Source organism: Urocitellus parryii, chromosome X (assembly GCF_045843805.1).
Source record: "Urocitellus parryii isolate mUroPar1 chromosome X, mUroPar1.hap1, whole genome shotgun sequence".
Lineage (NCBI taxonomy): Eukaryota > Metazoa > Chordata > Mammalia > Rodentia > Sciuridae > Urocitellus > Urocitellus parryii.
In genome coordinates, this window is record NC_135547.1 from 118,245,115 (window position 1) to 118,261,067 (window position 15,953).

Genomic DNA, 15,953 nt, shown 5'->3' on the forward strand with positions numbered 1-15,953 from the left:
ATATGTGAGAAATGGAGAAACTGGTAATTTGGGAATACAATGTGGCCATTCTTTCTTACCATCACTACTTAAGGACTCATCCTGCCTTGTCAAGTATCAGGGAACCTAAGGGATCTGCTGCAGTAGATGGGCATTAAATACCTATTGATGGGCCTTGCAGAGCCAGGCCTGGGGCCACACCTGGGAGATGCAAAGACCTAGCCCTGCCTAGGTTGCTTAGTCTGGGATCTGTGTATGAATTTGTCAAACAAAGGGCAATGTGGATCATAATGATTGTGAAGGTAAGTTTATGACTTTACTGGCAATGACCCAGTTGGCTTTGCCTAATCTCTCTCCCACCCCAACCCCTTTCCCTTTTTCCTCTCTCACCCTTTCTCCCAAATACATGTTTAGGCCTGTGCAGACCTGCTGTCCCACCAGAAGCAGCTCACTGTGGGGTTACCGCCTGAGCCACGGGAGAAGACTATCTCGGCGTAAGTCCACAGCCCAGAGACCTCAGGTTTGTGGGAGAACAATGGGAAAATAGCAGGGCTTTGTACTATTCAGGAGTCCCTCTGTCACATGGGCACTTGCACAGAAAACAGGTATCTTTCATGAAGGGCAAGGAGGCCCTAATCCCAGGCACCTCATTATATTTGTGGCCTGCTCCTTCCTAGGCCTCTTCCTCCAGAGGAGCTCACAAAACTCATCTACGAGGCCAGCGGGCAGGACATCAGCATCGCTGTCCTCACACAGGTCCGGGGCTGGCATGGGAGGGGTGACAGCCTTCCTCAGAGTGCCAGGGGGCCCCTTGGTCATCCACTGGGTCTCTGAAACCCTGTCCCCATGTGTGTCTTTGCCAGGAGATTGTGGTTTACCTCGCCATGTACGTCAGGGCCCAGCCTAGCCTCTTTGTGGAGATGCTTCGACTCCGGATTGGGCTGATCATTCAGGTGATGGCTACAGAGCTGGCAAGGAGCCTGAACTGCTCAGGTGAGAGGCAGTGGCTTCTGAAGCTCCTACCTGCCCAGCTCCCCCCGGCACCTGGCCTTGAGGCCTTGCTCTGAGGGGACCCCTGCTCAAATATTCCTGTTGGCTTCCAATGCCATCGGCCTGTCAGACCACATAGGTGCAGGGTACTGGAGTTCCTAAGATAGGGAGGACAAGGAGGCACTAGTGATATTTACCATTTCTGTACCTAATAGCTAAGCTCCTTCCTGCTATTCTTGCTGTGAGATGTCATCCTCCATTTAGTAACAACTTCACTGGGAAGAATCCTCCCAATTGAAAATAAATAGCAATCACAAGACACATCCCAGCATCAGGGATCAGGGCAGTGAGAGAAAAAATATGTGTCTAGGAATTAAGCAAATATGGTTCCAATTTAAACAACAGCATTTAGAATCCCCAGGGACCAGTGCCTTTCAGCCCTGCAGTGCCAGTGAGGTGATCCTGAACAGGAGACCTGCCACTACATCCTTTGTCACTCCCTCCCACCCAGGTCCACTACGTCTGTACTATGACTGTGCCTTCACCTGCCACCAGTCCTGGGTCTGGGAAACTTACAAGATGTTTGTTTGTAGGAGAAGAAGCTTCTGAGAGTTTGATGAACCTCAGCCCTTTTGATATGAAAAATCTCCTACACCATATTCTAAGCGGAAAAGAGTTTGGTGTGGAAAGAAGTGGTAAGTAATTGCTCTGGGTATCTCTACAGGGAGCTGCTTCCTTGCCATGCAAGTCAACCCCAATACTTGAGACTCAGACATGTTATTGTACTGTTCCTGTTTAATGGGATGGACAGAGGCCTAGGCTCAAGGTTCCTGCTTTTAAGGCTTCAGGACACCCTCGCAGGTTTGCTGGGACAGCATTTCTTCCACAGGTTTCAGTGGCACATGCACACAGTGTCATGCCTCTGCATCCTATGTCTCCTGTGGCCATAAGCACCAGCTGTCATCACTTGTGGGGGTTAGGGAATGACCCCACGTGTCGGGCTGAAAGAGTTGTTCTTTAAAATTGCCTGAAGTGGCCTTTGGTTTGAGTAGAGGTGTTCTCAGCTAGGTCCCATGTCATCCTCCATGGGGCAGGAAGAAGACCCTCTTCAACCTCTAAAGGCCAGTTCATTTCCTTCAGTCCAGTCTTGCTCAGTTTATCTGTCCTGGAACCTTGCTTACAGTGCTAAGAAATATAATCACCCAAGTCCTTGTTCTCAAATGCTCTCTAACTATAATTGAAGCAATTATCATTTCTCCTCCTCATAAAAAATGATTTGCAGACACATTGGTGAATTTATTTCATCAAGCCAAAGAAATACACTGTGGACTGTCATTCCTTTTATTTAATAAGAAGGACATTGGGTACTTTGTATTTTTCCTGAGTGTGTTTCAGCCCAGACCAAGGGAATCATATGCATATTGGTGGTGTTTCTCCTTTCTAAGGAAGGAGCTCTCAAGATGCTTGTCCAAAATTAATTTCCAGTTCTTTCCAATGCACAATCCTTGAAATGTAAATGTACAAGATAAATATTGTGTTCTCATCATAGTAGCGTATATGGTTTGATACAGATAATTGTCATTAGAGTAAAGCTATAGATGCTTACAACACTATCAACTGAGTGATATCATTTGAAAGCCCAAATATGGTTAATTGCAAGTAAGGACAGAAGACGAGCTATCTTTTTAAAACATAACATCATTTCTTAATTTGTAATTATTCAGTTTTTATAAACTAGGAAGCTTATATTGGCTTAGAATTCTTAAAATTCTGATTAAATCCTGAGATGTCTGAGATAACTGTTTCCAGTGAACACCCCCATACAGGCCCTTCTGGAACTTTCCAGACCTCTTTTGGTTTCCATTTTCCACTGGCCTGGTGCCCCTCTTTCCCCCCAGGCTTAATCATTGTGTCTCCTTGGTGTTCTCCTCCCTCTCCATTGCCCTCCATTTCCCCTGGCTTCTGTGGGGCTGGGTGGGGAGTGACCTTCCAGCCAGGCTGCAAAGGGGAGTAGTGGGGTGGGAGGGAGAAACATGTACAAATGCCCAGAACAGCATATCTGGCTCAGGAGTGAGGGGCTAGGAAGGCATAGTCCAGAGGCCAGGCCCATGGAGGGGGAGGGCCGGGGATAGGTGTGAGTCTTGCAGCTGGTGCAATAGATTGGAAGGGAGGGGCTAGGGTGGCAGAAGAGTCTCCCTGCCCCCTGGGCCCTTAGCAGCACCTTGTGCCTGGCTCTCCTACGTTTCCTTCCCAGCCCAAGGTCTTCCAGTAGGCTCAGTACCCTTGTGGCTGGGGTGGGCTCTCCTCCCTGTACCCCTGCAGTGCTAAATTCTGCCCCAGATCCCTGTTGTCCCTGAGCACCATGCATTGGCACCTGCATCCAGTGTCTAGACAGGGACTGGCATGCTCTCCCATCACTGGGCCCACAGCTACAAGTGTCCAAGTAACAAGCCCCTCAGTGAGAACCCTGTAGTTTTGTCATTTTCCCTAGGCACTGCTGGCATTCTGAGGGTCATGGGGCTGGGGATAAAGCCTGGCAAGGTCAGTGTGGGTCCTCCATGTGAGTAATGATGAATCCCTTACAACAATCAAATGTCATGCAATCATTAAATGTGAGGTGATAGAATATGGAATGGCATGGGAAGACATTCATGATAACATATTAAGTGCATATTAAGTACAGAAAGGTCAAGGACTATACATATATACATATCAGATATAAATATATATGATGTATATTTCATATGTTTATACATATGTGATGATTCTGTTTTATATGATCAAAACATTTACCATAGGGAAAACACAACCATAGGAAAAAAACCCGTCAGGATAACAACTAAAATGTCAAAAGACATTAGTTCTGGCTTGCTTAGTTGGTTGGTTTCCGTTTTCCACAAGGAAGGTGACCTTTTGAAAAAGTAAAAAAATTATTTTAAAAGCATATTCAATTTCTAAAGGGCTTTCTGCCACTCTGTTTTGTGTGTACTGATTAAGGAGCTTTTGCCCTTTCATACAGTCCTGCCAGACCCTCGTGGTGAGTCTGTGCCACCCTGGGCACTGAGAGCCCAGCACTAGCCAGGGCAGGCAGAGTTTATAGTCAAGTGAGAGGGACGAGCGCAAACCCAAAGAAGCACATCATTCACATTTCCTCCCTCAGGGTGGGTGCTGTATAGTCCCAAAGAACCACATGTGTGTGTGTCTTCCCTCTAGTACGCCCTATTCACTCCACCACATCCAGCCCTGCCATTTCCATCCATGAGGTGGGACATACCGGAGTCACCAAAACTGAGAGGAGTGGCATTACCAGACTGAGGAGTGAGATGAAACAGGTAAGAACACCCTGGCAGTGGCAGCAGCAGGAATGGGAAGAGAAGTGGTTCTCCTGCCTAGGCTCACCTCAGAAGGTCATAGAAACCCAGGGCATGAAGCTTCAGCCTGCTTTTTGTAGAGGACGTGAGGTCCCTTCTGCCTTGGGATCTAAATAAAGCTCTGTACCCAAACAGGTACCCCTAGCTGCCCCTGTGCAACCTGTACCTGCCTGTTCCTTCACCTCAATGTGATGTTTTGTATATGTTCTAGAACATGCTTTTGTTCATGTTTGTTTTTGTGCCATTTAAAAAGTAGAGTCATACAGAAAGAAACAATCATTTCTCTATCAAATGTGTCCTTCTATTGAAATAGAAGGATCTGGAAATAGAATTGAATGACCATGATACCTATGTTACCCACCTTCTACAGGTATCTTTTTTCTTTGTCCCCTTTTATTTAATTCACAATAAAAATCCTTTTGAACTTATCCTCACAGGACTATGATTCAACATCTTTTTAGTCCTAATATACACTATGCTAGTACTTGACCATGACCCATGGTAGGAAATAGACTTTCCTTTTGACAGAGACCTACAATGAGAAATGTACTTGGATTTCCTCCTGTATTTCAAACGTTAGTCATGTTCCACTAGCTTGAGTCTGTGAGGCACTAATGATCACCCCCTGAGGTTGACCATCACTGCCCTGGATTATCAGAGGGTGATAGAAGTATTAGGGTGTTCTTGATTTAGTTTTTGTTTATTTTCTGATGTTTTAACTTTCAGATGACAAGGCGATTTAGTGCTGATGAACAGGTGAAATATTTTTGCCTTGTTTTGTCTTTTACTGTGTGTCTTTCATGTCCTTTCTGGCTTGAATGTGGAAAGTGAAGCTGTAAATACAGAGTGTGACTGGGTGAAGGAGCAATTCTGCCCATCAAAGTGGCATAGTCAGACAACCCCCAGGGACAGAAAATGAGCGGGACTTGAAGGCAGGAGAAGTGACCTTACCCTGGGCTTCAAAAAAAACCCATCTGTCAAATTCCTGGGCTTTATAGGATACTTGTATGGTCTGGGCTCTGCCTCAAAGTTCCTGTTCAAAAAGAAGAAACTAAATAGGGGTATCTACGCAGGAGCTAAATTGGGTATACTTACCAATAGAAAGGCTGGGGCTATTCCTGTCTGCAGATGACCTTGGGGAATTTAACCCTGGAAGGAAAAAAAAAATGTAAGATACTGTTCTTCAATGCCACCCTGTGGCATCCTACTTCCTCCAGAAAATTGGAGTCACTTTTTTTTTTTTAAGAGATGTGTCTCACTATGTTGCCCAGGCTGACCCCAGACTGGGCTCAAGCAGTCCCCCTGCCTCATCCTCCTCACCAGTTGGGACTACAGGTGCACACCACCACACCTGGCTTCCAGAGTCACATTTCTAATGATTTGATGTCCCTATGGACCAGGAGAGTATAGAGGAATCACATGTTGACATGTGAATGCAGATTGCACATGTTGTCCAGGGGTAAAACATACTTATCTCTCATTCTAATTTATGCTTCTTCCAAGTAAGGAACCAACTTTCCAAACGCCTTCCTTTGCCAGCCACTCGGTGGCACCGTTCCTCTGGTTACCCATAGTCTGCTGGCCTAAGCATGGGTGAATATGGATGGTTCCTGTCACCTTCATTTAATTCTGTCCTTGCATGTTACAGAGACAGAATGATCACCTTTCTTCTTTGATGTGTTTATATTCAACTAGCTAGTACAAGTTTTATATTTGGCTATATTTATATTTCCTTACATTAAGGAAACATTCTCTGTTCAAAATTTAATCAGTGCCACGACAGTTTAAATTTCTATTCACTTTTGCAAGAACACCAGGTACACAGACCATACCCTTGTAATCTAAGAGTAGAGTCTAGACTTTTAGGTGAGGAAATACTTGTATGGCCAAAGGTCATCACCCTGATCACATGTGTGCATTTAACAAATACCTATGGGATGCCTGTTAGATGCCAGTTGTTAGTGGTGGTTATGGGCATTTTGTTGATCTCTAGATTTTCATGACTCAACATAAAACATCAGCATTTCATAACTGAGTTTGGAAAACATTCCACCTCAATTAGGCACCTTGCACAAGCAAACAGAATCTGGTATGTTTGCTTTTTTAAAGAAAGACCTGGGGCTGGGGCCAGTATTGTGCCAAGGTGCTGAGGCTAGATCACTTGCACTTCTGAGAACCTCTTCAGCCAGCCCTCTCCATACCTTCCTTCCTGGCCACTTTTCATGCCTGTGTGCTTGTGCTACTGGCATCTCTTGGTGTCTTCACACATGACTGAGTAAACTCTTTTTGTTTTTGTAGTTCTTTTCTGTGGGCCAGGCCGCATCCAGCAGTGTGCATTCCTCCAAGTCTGCGGTAAACATGTGTTGAATCTTGTCCCTCCCTGCCTCCTCTTCTGTGTTCATACTGTCTGAATCTTCTAGTGGACTCTCTCTGCTCCTACCTCATCCCTGAATTGTTTTGATTTGTATGTGTGCACGGTGCTGGGTATGGAACCCAGGGCCTCATGTATTGTCAGGCAAGCTCTCCAGCACTGAGCTTTTTCCCAGCCCTTACCCCTGACTTCTGAAGATTTGACCTGGGTTTACAGTTTCCTCCTAATTTTGAGGAATTTCTAGAAAGGCTGAGAAGTTGTTCAACTAAACTTTGTTTTCCCTCTTGGGCTATCAGTTCTCTTTGCTTAAGCTCCTCAGCATGGTGTGGTTGAGGAGAGCTCTCCTCACCAGTTTGCAGGAGTTTCTGGAATCTTCAGGGCATTGGTTCCATATTTTTTAATTAAGTATTGAGCTGAGGCAGGGAAGCACATGCTGACCAGCACTTTACAGCCACATGGCCTGGCTCCTTGTAGGGTTCCAGCTCAAGTGAGGGCCTAAGAAATGTTCTAATCACAAAGACAAATCTGAATCTTAGGCTACCAAAACCAAGAGAAAATCAGCTGAGTCATTGATGAGCTTGGCTGTAATTACTTTTATTTGTAGCTAATTGTTGCCTTATTTAAATGGCAGTAATGAGCCCAGTGGAATAACCCAGCCTGTCTTTTTCAAAATAAGATCTGCTGAAGTCAAGATTAGTACAGAGAGAAGCCCGCCTCCTGCCCTGCTAGTGTGCTTAATATTGGGATTTTACTTTAAGTCTTTAAATTCGATGTTGTACATTGAAAAATCAAAGTGCCAAATAATCCAGGACAAAGGCATGTGTAAGGATGCAGGTTACCCTTACCCTGACCTGGAGGCTGAAGGGCTAGAACCCACCCTGGGCAAGACAGCAGGCCGAGCTTTGCCCCAGCAAGGAGACACAGATGACTTCAGGCAAGCCCCTCTTCCAGGTCTGGCCGCCAGGCCCCATTGGGAGCTGCTATTTGGTCATGGGCAGCCCTGCAACAGTGCTGCCCTCACAGAGCCCAGAAGGAATCCAGTCTTTGGAGGAAGTGAGAAGGAAATGACACCCTCCTACCTTGTGTCACCAGGGCCAGTCCCAACTCAGAGCCACTGTGACCCTGCCAAGGCCAAGAACAGGACGGCAGCAGGCAGAATTGAAAAGCATGGGTGGAAATACTAAAATCTGAGGTCCCTGCCACTAACTGGGGATTCCTAGCCTTGACTTTTTGTCTTTGTCTCTGGGTCCTTCCCTCCTGTAGGAGGTATGGTATTCTCTGTGGTACTTGCCCTATAGTGATGCTGCTCAACTGGGCACTTCGGCATTTGTTCCCTGGACTGCAGACCGGAGAAGCTCACCTGCTTTGAGAGCAAGCATCTCTCCTGAGGTGTCCTCAGGGGAGCAGCCCTCAGGTGGATAGCTGCTCCTCAGCACTCAGCACAAGCCAGTCATGCTCTCAGGGTTTTTCCGTGTCTTCACTCAACAAATGCCCACAGGCAGCTCCCTGTTGTACAGATGCAACCAGGGTGGCAGTTGGTGCTAGTGTAGGGCCAGGGAAGCCTCACCTGGGTCTGTGCTGCAGCTAGCTGTTACTGAGTTGGGGTTGGCACCGCAGTGGCCTGATCCCAGAACTCACACCATCCCTGCTTAGCCAAAGCCCTATGAGTTTGGGTCCTCTGGGTGTTCTACTACCTCTTGGAGGCTGGGAGGAATCAAGTAATCAACCTGGAGAGCAAAAGAATAATCCAACATCAAAGAGCAAAATGGACAAGGAACCCTGTTCCTCCCTGGGTGAGTGGCATATAGTGATTTTGATTAGTTCACTAAGCCAGACTTCATGGAGGTGAGCTTTTCCCTGGGGCACCTGCTGAGCATCCCTCAAGACTTCTAAAGAAGACTACTTGCTTTCTGTGTTCCAGAGGTCCAGCACCCCATCCTCACCCACGGGCACATCATCATCAGACTCAGGAGGATATCACATTGGCTGGGGGGAGCGGCAGGGCCAGTGGCTACGCAGAAGAAGGCTGGATGGGGCCATCAACAGGGTCCCGGTGGGATTCTACCAGAAGGTGTGGAAGATCCTTCAAAAGGTGAGCTGGGCACTGGGCCATACTCTGCATGTACTGGTACTGAGAGAAGTGTTTCCAGGGAATGAGCCAGCCCTCTATTGCCTCTATGGGACACAGTGGCACTGCCAGGTATCAGGTAACAGATGGCTACAGAACAAGCAAACACACAGCCTCTGACCTTGAGCAGCTCACAGTCTAGAGCAGGGTTTCTCCACCTTGGCACTGTGTCATCTGGCCCAAGTAATTTTATGCTGTTGGGAACTGTCCCATGCACTGTGGGGTGTATAGCAGCATCCCTGGCCTCTACCTATTAGTTGGTGTCTGCTGGACACTGTGTTAGGTCCTGAGGGTGTTCAGGAACTTCCAGTGTGGCACGCAGTCCTATGTCCTTCCCATCCCGGGCTGCTCCTGCTTCCTTCCCTGGAGGACAGGGACCCCCAAGCCCCACCTCCTTAGCCAGCTTCCCACTGCTGATATGGCTATCCGACAGGGTTGTGTTTCCCACCTGTTAAAGAGTCATTGGAGGTTGTGGCTGGAAACCAAGAAGAGGTGACACAGCCGGACTGTACTGCACACCTGAACAGGGGAAGCCTGTATGAATGCCTGTTGCCAAGGAGGGGGCAGCATGGCCAAAGGGGGCAGATGGGCCCCTTTGTTCTCTGCATTCCATCTCCTCCCACATGGGCCTCAGGACATTCATGCAGCTTCCCAGGCCCCACCAGAGCTTGTCCTGCCTTTCCCACAGAGAGATGGTATGCCTCAGTTATAAAGCGTTTATCCAAACCAAGACAAATTTTTTTTCCCCTAAATGATTTCTTTCTAGCTCATTTCACAGTAGGAAAGGAGTGAAAAATGCAGTAATCCCAAGCTGAACGTACTCTAGCCCCCTTTGCAAAGTCACAGCACCATTTGGTCTGCATTCTTTCTGTAGAAAATGCCTTTGGCCAGTTGTGAAGCTTTGGCCTCTGTGCTTTATGGGTCTGAGGTCTTCCTCAGGGCAGGCGCAAAGCTGGGTGAGAGGAGTTCAGAGCGGACCCTGTCTATAAGCAGCTGGACTCTGATATCCACTAAGGGGAGCCCTCAGAGTTGTGGACGCCCCTCGTGCGCCATCCCCTGCCTCTTCAGGAGTCCTCAGGAAGGGGTGAAGGCAGGGTGGCTGCTGCCGGCACAGCCGGCACACTAGCAGTTAGAAAATGGCCATTAGACTAGGAAAAATTATTCCTAGAAAATCTCCCCACTCTTCCTGGGGCATCATGTTTCCGTCCGGACTTCCACTGGCACAAAACCAAGATGCTTTTATTATGAAAGAGCACCATTTTGTATTGAGCCTGCTTGATATTTATATATACGGTGTGCATGTGCATGTCTGTGCATGTGCTCGAGTCTTTTGTGGTTGGTGCTTTTTATAGAAATCTCGAAAATAGACGCCTGTAAAGGCACAGAAGCATCACTTCACCAGTAGGAGCCATGAAAATCTCCCTTCATTATGGCACCAAAGGGGGCCTGGCAGGCACCAGGGCCCAGTTGCCAAGTGAAACATGGAGCCTCCAGGGAGGAGGATGCCACAGCTCCCAAGGGCATTATTCGTGCAGGATCTGAAAGATGCCTGCTGGTTTCCCTAGAATTGTTCCATCGAAAACACAGCCTGTGGGCAGTGAGAACAGCGCTCTAAAAATAACTGACAGTCTGGCGTGTTCCAGCCCTCGTGCAGATTTCCAGGGCAGGGAGAGCTGTGCAAGCAAGTGCGTGTGTGAACACTCAAGCACTTTTACCATGTTCTAGAATCTGACTGAAATGTCTGTGTTCTTCCTCCAGTGCCACGGTCTCTCCATTGATGGTTATGTCCTCCCATCCTCAACGACCCAAGAGGTATGAGGAGGAGAACCCAGACCTCTGTGGGTTTCTTTTATGGGCTCTGAATGCTCACACGCCTCTCAAGCTTGTTCTGAGTAGTCGGGCTATTTGTAGGTCTGATCTCTTTAGCCACTTCACCCTCAAATTGTGCAGCTTCTTTCCTGTCACCTCTTGTCTCATTCAGAAACAGCATTTCTAGACTATCAAGCTCCATATTTTCCCCAGGACCCCTGAATACCCCAGCCAAGTTTCCTCCCACACATACTAGACCCACATGCGGCCTCCATGGGCCTCTTTTCTTGAGCTGCAAGAAGGCTTATCCCTCCTCCCACCCCATGCATTCTTTTAAAAATGGGTGTTTTAGTTGACCCTACCCAAGCAGGGAATGATGAGAAGAAAAATAAGAAATAGTCCCTATGCCCTGCAAGTCACAGTCCAGTGTGTAGATAGAGGAGACTAGGACAAGACCAACTGGCTCTTGGAGCAGAGTGCTCAGCCTCCTACTCCAGAAGGTTCCCACTGCAGAATCAAGACAGTGGCCAGAAGGGAGGTGGCATTTGAGCTGCGTCCCAGTGGTGCTGAGGGAAGTGTTGGTTACTGGGCTATTTCTGTCCCATCTCATTGCTGGCCACCTGCCTGTCCCTTTGACAGATGACTCCACATGAAATCAAGTTTGCTGTCCATGTGGAGTCAGTGCTGAACCGCGTGCCCCAGCCCGAGTACCGGCAGCTGCTGGTGGAAACCATCATGGTGCTGACACTACTCTCAGACACAGAGATGGACAGCATTGGAGGCATCATCCATGTAGATCAGATTGTGCAGATGGCCAATCAGCTGTTCCTGCAGGACCAGGTAGGTGTGCCCAGACCATCTGCTCACCCTACAGCTGAAGCTGAATAGTCAGGTTGGCCAGCATTTTTCTCTGTTGAAGCTGGAGGTTCTATATCCAATAGGAAGGAGTATGCGCCAAAGAAAATGTCATCAGATGGTGAAAAAATGGCCACTTGGTTAGGAAATGGCACAGTGGCCACTTGGGAAATCAACCTTTGAACAGGCCTGTGTCAGTGTAGCTTTTAGTCTAAACACCACCACTTGCTACATATGTGGCTCTGGGCAAACCACTTATCCTGTATACAAAATCAGGTTAGGCAAAGAAGCTGCCCTCTCATAGACCAGTGCAGAGCTGCAAACTAGGATCTATGAGAACATAGTCCAGCCCAGAGCAGAGGCAGAAGGCCCTACCTGCTGGGAGGCACTGGCTTTCTTTAGTGAAGCCTGGACTTGGACCTCTAGCAACCACCCCTCACCCACACTGGCCGCCTCCAATATGCAGAAGAATCTTGTGGGGTGGGGGAGGAGGTGGACTCTGCTCACGTTCCCTTTGCCTGTTCCTGCTGCAGGTATCAATTGGAGCCACTGATACCCTGGAGAAAGACCAAGCCACAGGAATTTGCCACTTCTTTTATGACAGCGCTCCCAGTGGGGCTTATGGGACAATGACCTATCTAACAAAAGCAGTGGCTTCTCACTTGCAGGAACTGCTGCCCAGTTCAGGCTGCCAGATGCAGTAAGACTACAACTATAAACATGATCACCTCTGAATCTGTCACTTGCCTCCTAGCCTCACTGGGAATTTTCTTCTGTCCCCCAAGATCCCCTATGCTGTCACAAAAGCATGTCCCATCAGAAACATTCACTGGGAGGAGATGGCAGCACTCGACCTGAAACCAATGTATGTTTAAACCACAGATAGAACTGATGAATCCTGTGCTCCCCCAAGGAGCACCCTGGGATCATTTTCTAGGTTCATTTTGCTGGAACATTTGTCACAGCATCTGGTCTCATGGACTCTAAGAAGGAATTAGAAATTGGTCTCTTTTGAGTGCAGAGCGAACAGAGAAACCAGCTTAAATTGGCTCTCAGAGAGTTACAGAAATAGGTTCGATGAGCTAGTGACACATCTTAAAGACAGAAAGATCCTTCCAGCAGCAATAGCTAGACAAGCAGACCTTGACAGGGGAACATCTTAACAGGATGCAGTCTGTCTGGGGTCCAAAATGTTTACCAAATAGAACAATTCTCTTTCTGTAGAATTCTCACTATCTTGTACCCTGCTTTCTTCTTAGCTGCTCTGTTAGCATGGCTGACTTCATGTAACAATTCTGTTGCCAAGATTTATACAATTGCTCCCAGTTAATTTTGGCTCACATCATCAAGAATTTTATCCTGGCTGCCCATGAATTTGGGGTGTCTCCTACCTTATGAAAACTCCCACATCTTCCAGAATCTAGGGGGAAAAAAAAGGTGAGACTGAGTTTTTTATAATAGCCAAACAAATTGCTGTTTTGGAGCCAGAGCAGGTAGGGAGTCCCCTGTCTCTCCCCTCCCAGGCTCAAGAGGAACCATCACGTGATGAATGAGTCACTAGATGCCATGGAAATTAATGGTGTGTTCCCACAGAAACATTGCTTCCCTCTTAAAAATAGAGCCAGGCTGGGAATTTGAACTCTTTTCATAAAAGCATTTGCATCCTCACTCTTGGGTATGGTTGGAGATGATGGTTGTAGAGAAAGATGGGTTGTGACAGGGTCTAGCAAATCTTTTGCCAGGTGTCCTTGTGAATGGAGTTTCTCTCCAGGCAGTGTCTTCCCCTGGGGGGAATAAACATTAGAGAGAACAATTTCCATAAATAATACACCTTGAAAGACAGGTCATCTGGTGGCCAAGGGGTGTCCTCTGTTTGGGTGACAGTGATGGGTTAGATTCATGGTGATGCTTCCTCTGAAATGGAAATGAGACTACTGGATCTGTCTCTCATTCCTTGAAGTGTCTGTGAAGGGGGAGAAGAGAGGATGATGCTGCACCTGCTTTAAGGGGCCACAGCTCTGCCTAGCACCCCTCAGAGTCAAGATGCAGTACTGATAGTTATTCTTAAAGCAGAGGAAAGGTACATGACTGCCCTCTGGCAGAGTCTTTCTTTAGGCCAAACCAGGTGTTTTAGTTGCTCCTGGGAGAGGCCATGGTGACAAGAGCAGCCTCCCTGTGCTCATCAGGGCTTGGTGGTGTGCAGATGCCACTCACCAGGGACTTTACTGCCTTTGGTTCCATTTCTTCCAAATCACAATACTCTCCCTGCTGAGGTAAGAGTAGTTACATAAAGAACAAGCCCCAGAGTCTGTCAGTTCCTGCCACAACGGATTTACACATTCCTTGCACAGGCACAGATCCCAGAGACTATGTGGGCAGCTGGCCTGCAGCAGCCCATACATAGGCCTGGCTCGACGCCCTCTCCCCCAGGCTCCTGCACAACCCCTACACCTTCCCATTCACTCTCCCTTTGGAGAAGGATGAGGGTGCCAAGGTGGCAACAGGACTGGAAAGAAAAAAGCCCTAACCAGCCTGTTCGCTGCCATTTGCCTGAAATCCACAGGACACAACCTCCCTGGTTTCCTATATTTTTCAAAGACTTTTTTTGGGGGGGAGGGGTCTTTAAGACATGCCCAACATCAGCATGAGTCAGAGGGTAATGTAATTGCCTGACTCCTTGGTGGATCATTTTCAAACACATGCTATAAGAAAAGTAGGATGGGCTGCAGATAGAGCTCAGTTGGTAGAGTGCTTCCCTCGCGTGCACAAGGCCCTGGGTTCAATCCCCAGCACCACAAAAAAAAGAAAGAAAGGTACGAGGCACGAAAGTGCCTGTTGCTGCTTGGAAGAAGCTCTAGGAAGAGCTAGAATACGCCAGACTAGCCAGGTGCCAATTCAGAATAATCACCTGCCTGCCAATGACCTGCAAAGCCACAGCTGCTATGTTTGGGCCCCAGCGAGCTGTGGGCCTGGAGGGGAGCCATAATAAGTGACTTAACCAATCCTTCGAGTCACTCTTTGAAACCTCTTTAAATGAAGCCCTGAAATAGGGCTGCATTTCCACAGGCATCAAGCTGTCAGCTTCAAAGAAGGAGAATAGGCTTCTGAGGCTTGATCCCTTTAGTGAGCGGCTGAGGCTACACCAAGGCAGAGCAGATGTTTGAGGGGGATGGGGGATGGGCGATGATATGGTACAAGTCCTGCAGCTGACACCAACCTTGCCTGGGGGGACTTGGTTTCCCCACTGCAGAGAAGCCCCAGAGCCTTAGGTCTGCACTGGCTCCTCCCCTACCCTGAGACTGTGGAGGGGGGCTTTTCCTATCTCTCCCCTCAGTGCTGACCTGACAACTTTGACCTTTACTGAGGCTGTTGGGTTATAGTGTTCTGTTTCAAAGGACAAGCTTGTGAAGTAAAGAACTAACATAAGTTGAAAAGCCACTGGCTGCCCCACTGGGTGCTCTCATCTGAGATGAGTTCAGTATCCCTGCACTGATTCTGTGATCTTGGACAAGTAAGTTAACGTTGCACCTCACTTTGCCCGTCTGCAAAAAAGTCAAGAGGCCTACGAACTGACACAGGACTAAGCATGCTGAACTCACCTGTCTTTGGCTGTTGGAGTGACCAGATATGCTCTATTGGCAACCCTAGGCTGGCCAACTGAGGATAGGAAGCTCTGTTTGTCATGCCCAGTGTCTCATGGGGTGGAAATCTCTCAGGTCAAAGGATCTGACTCTCTTCTAAGGCATGGTGACAGGAAGGAGAATTGTTAGGCCTCAGCTGCCTGGATAAAGAGGATGCAAATGCTTCCCTGTGTTAAAAAAAAAAAAAATCAGGAGGCAAGAGAAACAGTTTGTCAGTTGATTGATGCCATTTATTTCTGGACAAGATGACAGGAGGCTTGGCCTCTCTTGAAGTAAATTACAGCAGAATCATTTCAGTTCTGTTGACTCACACATAAGTCTAGCAAATAGCTTTTGTCTTTTCTGCTTCCTTGTCAAAGGGTACAAAAGTCTCCCATCTATCCTTCCCTTTACACCATTATCTTTCAAGGTGACTCTTATGCTTTTGAAGTCCCTGCCATCTGCTCTGTACAACTCTACATTTTGCAGGATGTGAGAGCATCGTGTTCCCAGAATGCCTTCTGTTCTCCCAGACTTGGCCATGGAAAGATCTGCCTGTGAAGTGAAAAGACAGCAGCCCTGTCATTCTCTTAGAGCCCAGTCCCCCATTTCCTCCTCAAAAAGCCACTTAGGAGGGGCTGGGGTTGTGGCTCAGTAGTAGAGCGCTTGCCTAGCATGCGTGAGGCACTGGGTTCCATACCTGGCACTATATAAAATAAAAATAAATAAAATAAAGGTATTGTGTCCATCTACAACTAAAAATAAATAAATGTTTTTTTAAGCTACTTAGGAAAAAATCCATGGCCTTTGAGTTACCAAGAGAATTCTCT

General features: G+C 47.6%; 1 protein-coding gene across 1 annotated transcript in view; it reads left to right on the forward strand.

The window, feature by feature from the left end:
• Phka2 (phosphorylase kinase regulatory subunit alpha 2) overlaps positions 1–15,731 on the forward strand; it is a 73,167-nt gene extending 57,436 nt beyond the window's left edge. Inside the window, exons 24-34 of the mRNA XM_077793891.1 lie at positions 394–473; positions 657–735; positions 843–972; positions 1,563–1,664; positions 4,183–4,301; positions 5,067–5,096; positions 6,639–6,692; positions 8,633–8,803; positions 10,598–10,651; positions 11,288–11,488; positions 12,037–15,731. Of these exons, the coding sequence (XP_077650017.1) occupies positions 394–473; positions 657–735; positions 843–972; positions 1,563–1,664; positions 4,183–4,301; positions 5,067–5,096; positions 6,639–6,692; positions 8,633–8,803; positions 10,598–10,651; positions 11,288–11,488; positions 12,037–12,207 (1,191 nt within the window). The 3' untranslated portion in view covers positions 12,208–15,731. The remainder of the gene's footprint in view (positions 1–393; positions 474–656; positions 736–842; positions 973–1,562; positions 1,665–4,182; positions 4,302–5,066; positions 5,097–6,638; positions 6,693–8,632; positions 8,804–10,597; positions 10,652–11,287; positions 11,489–12,036) is intronic.
• The last annotated feature ends 222 nt before the right edge of the window (positions 15,732–15,953 follow it).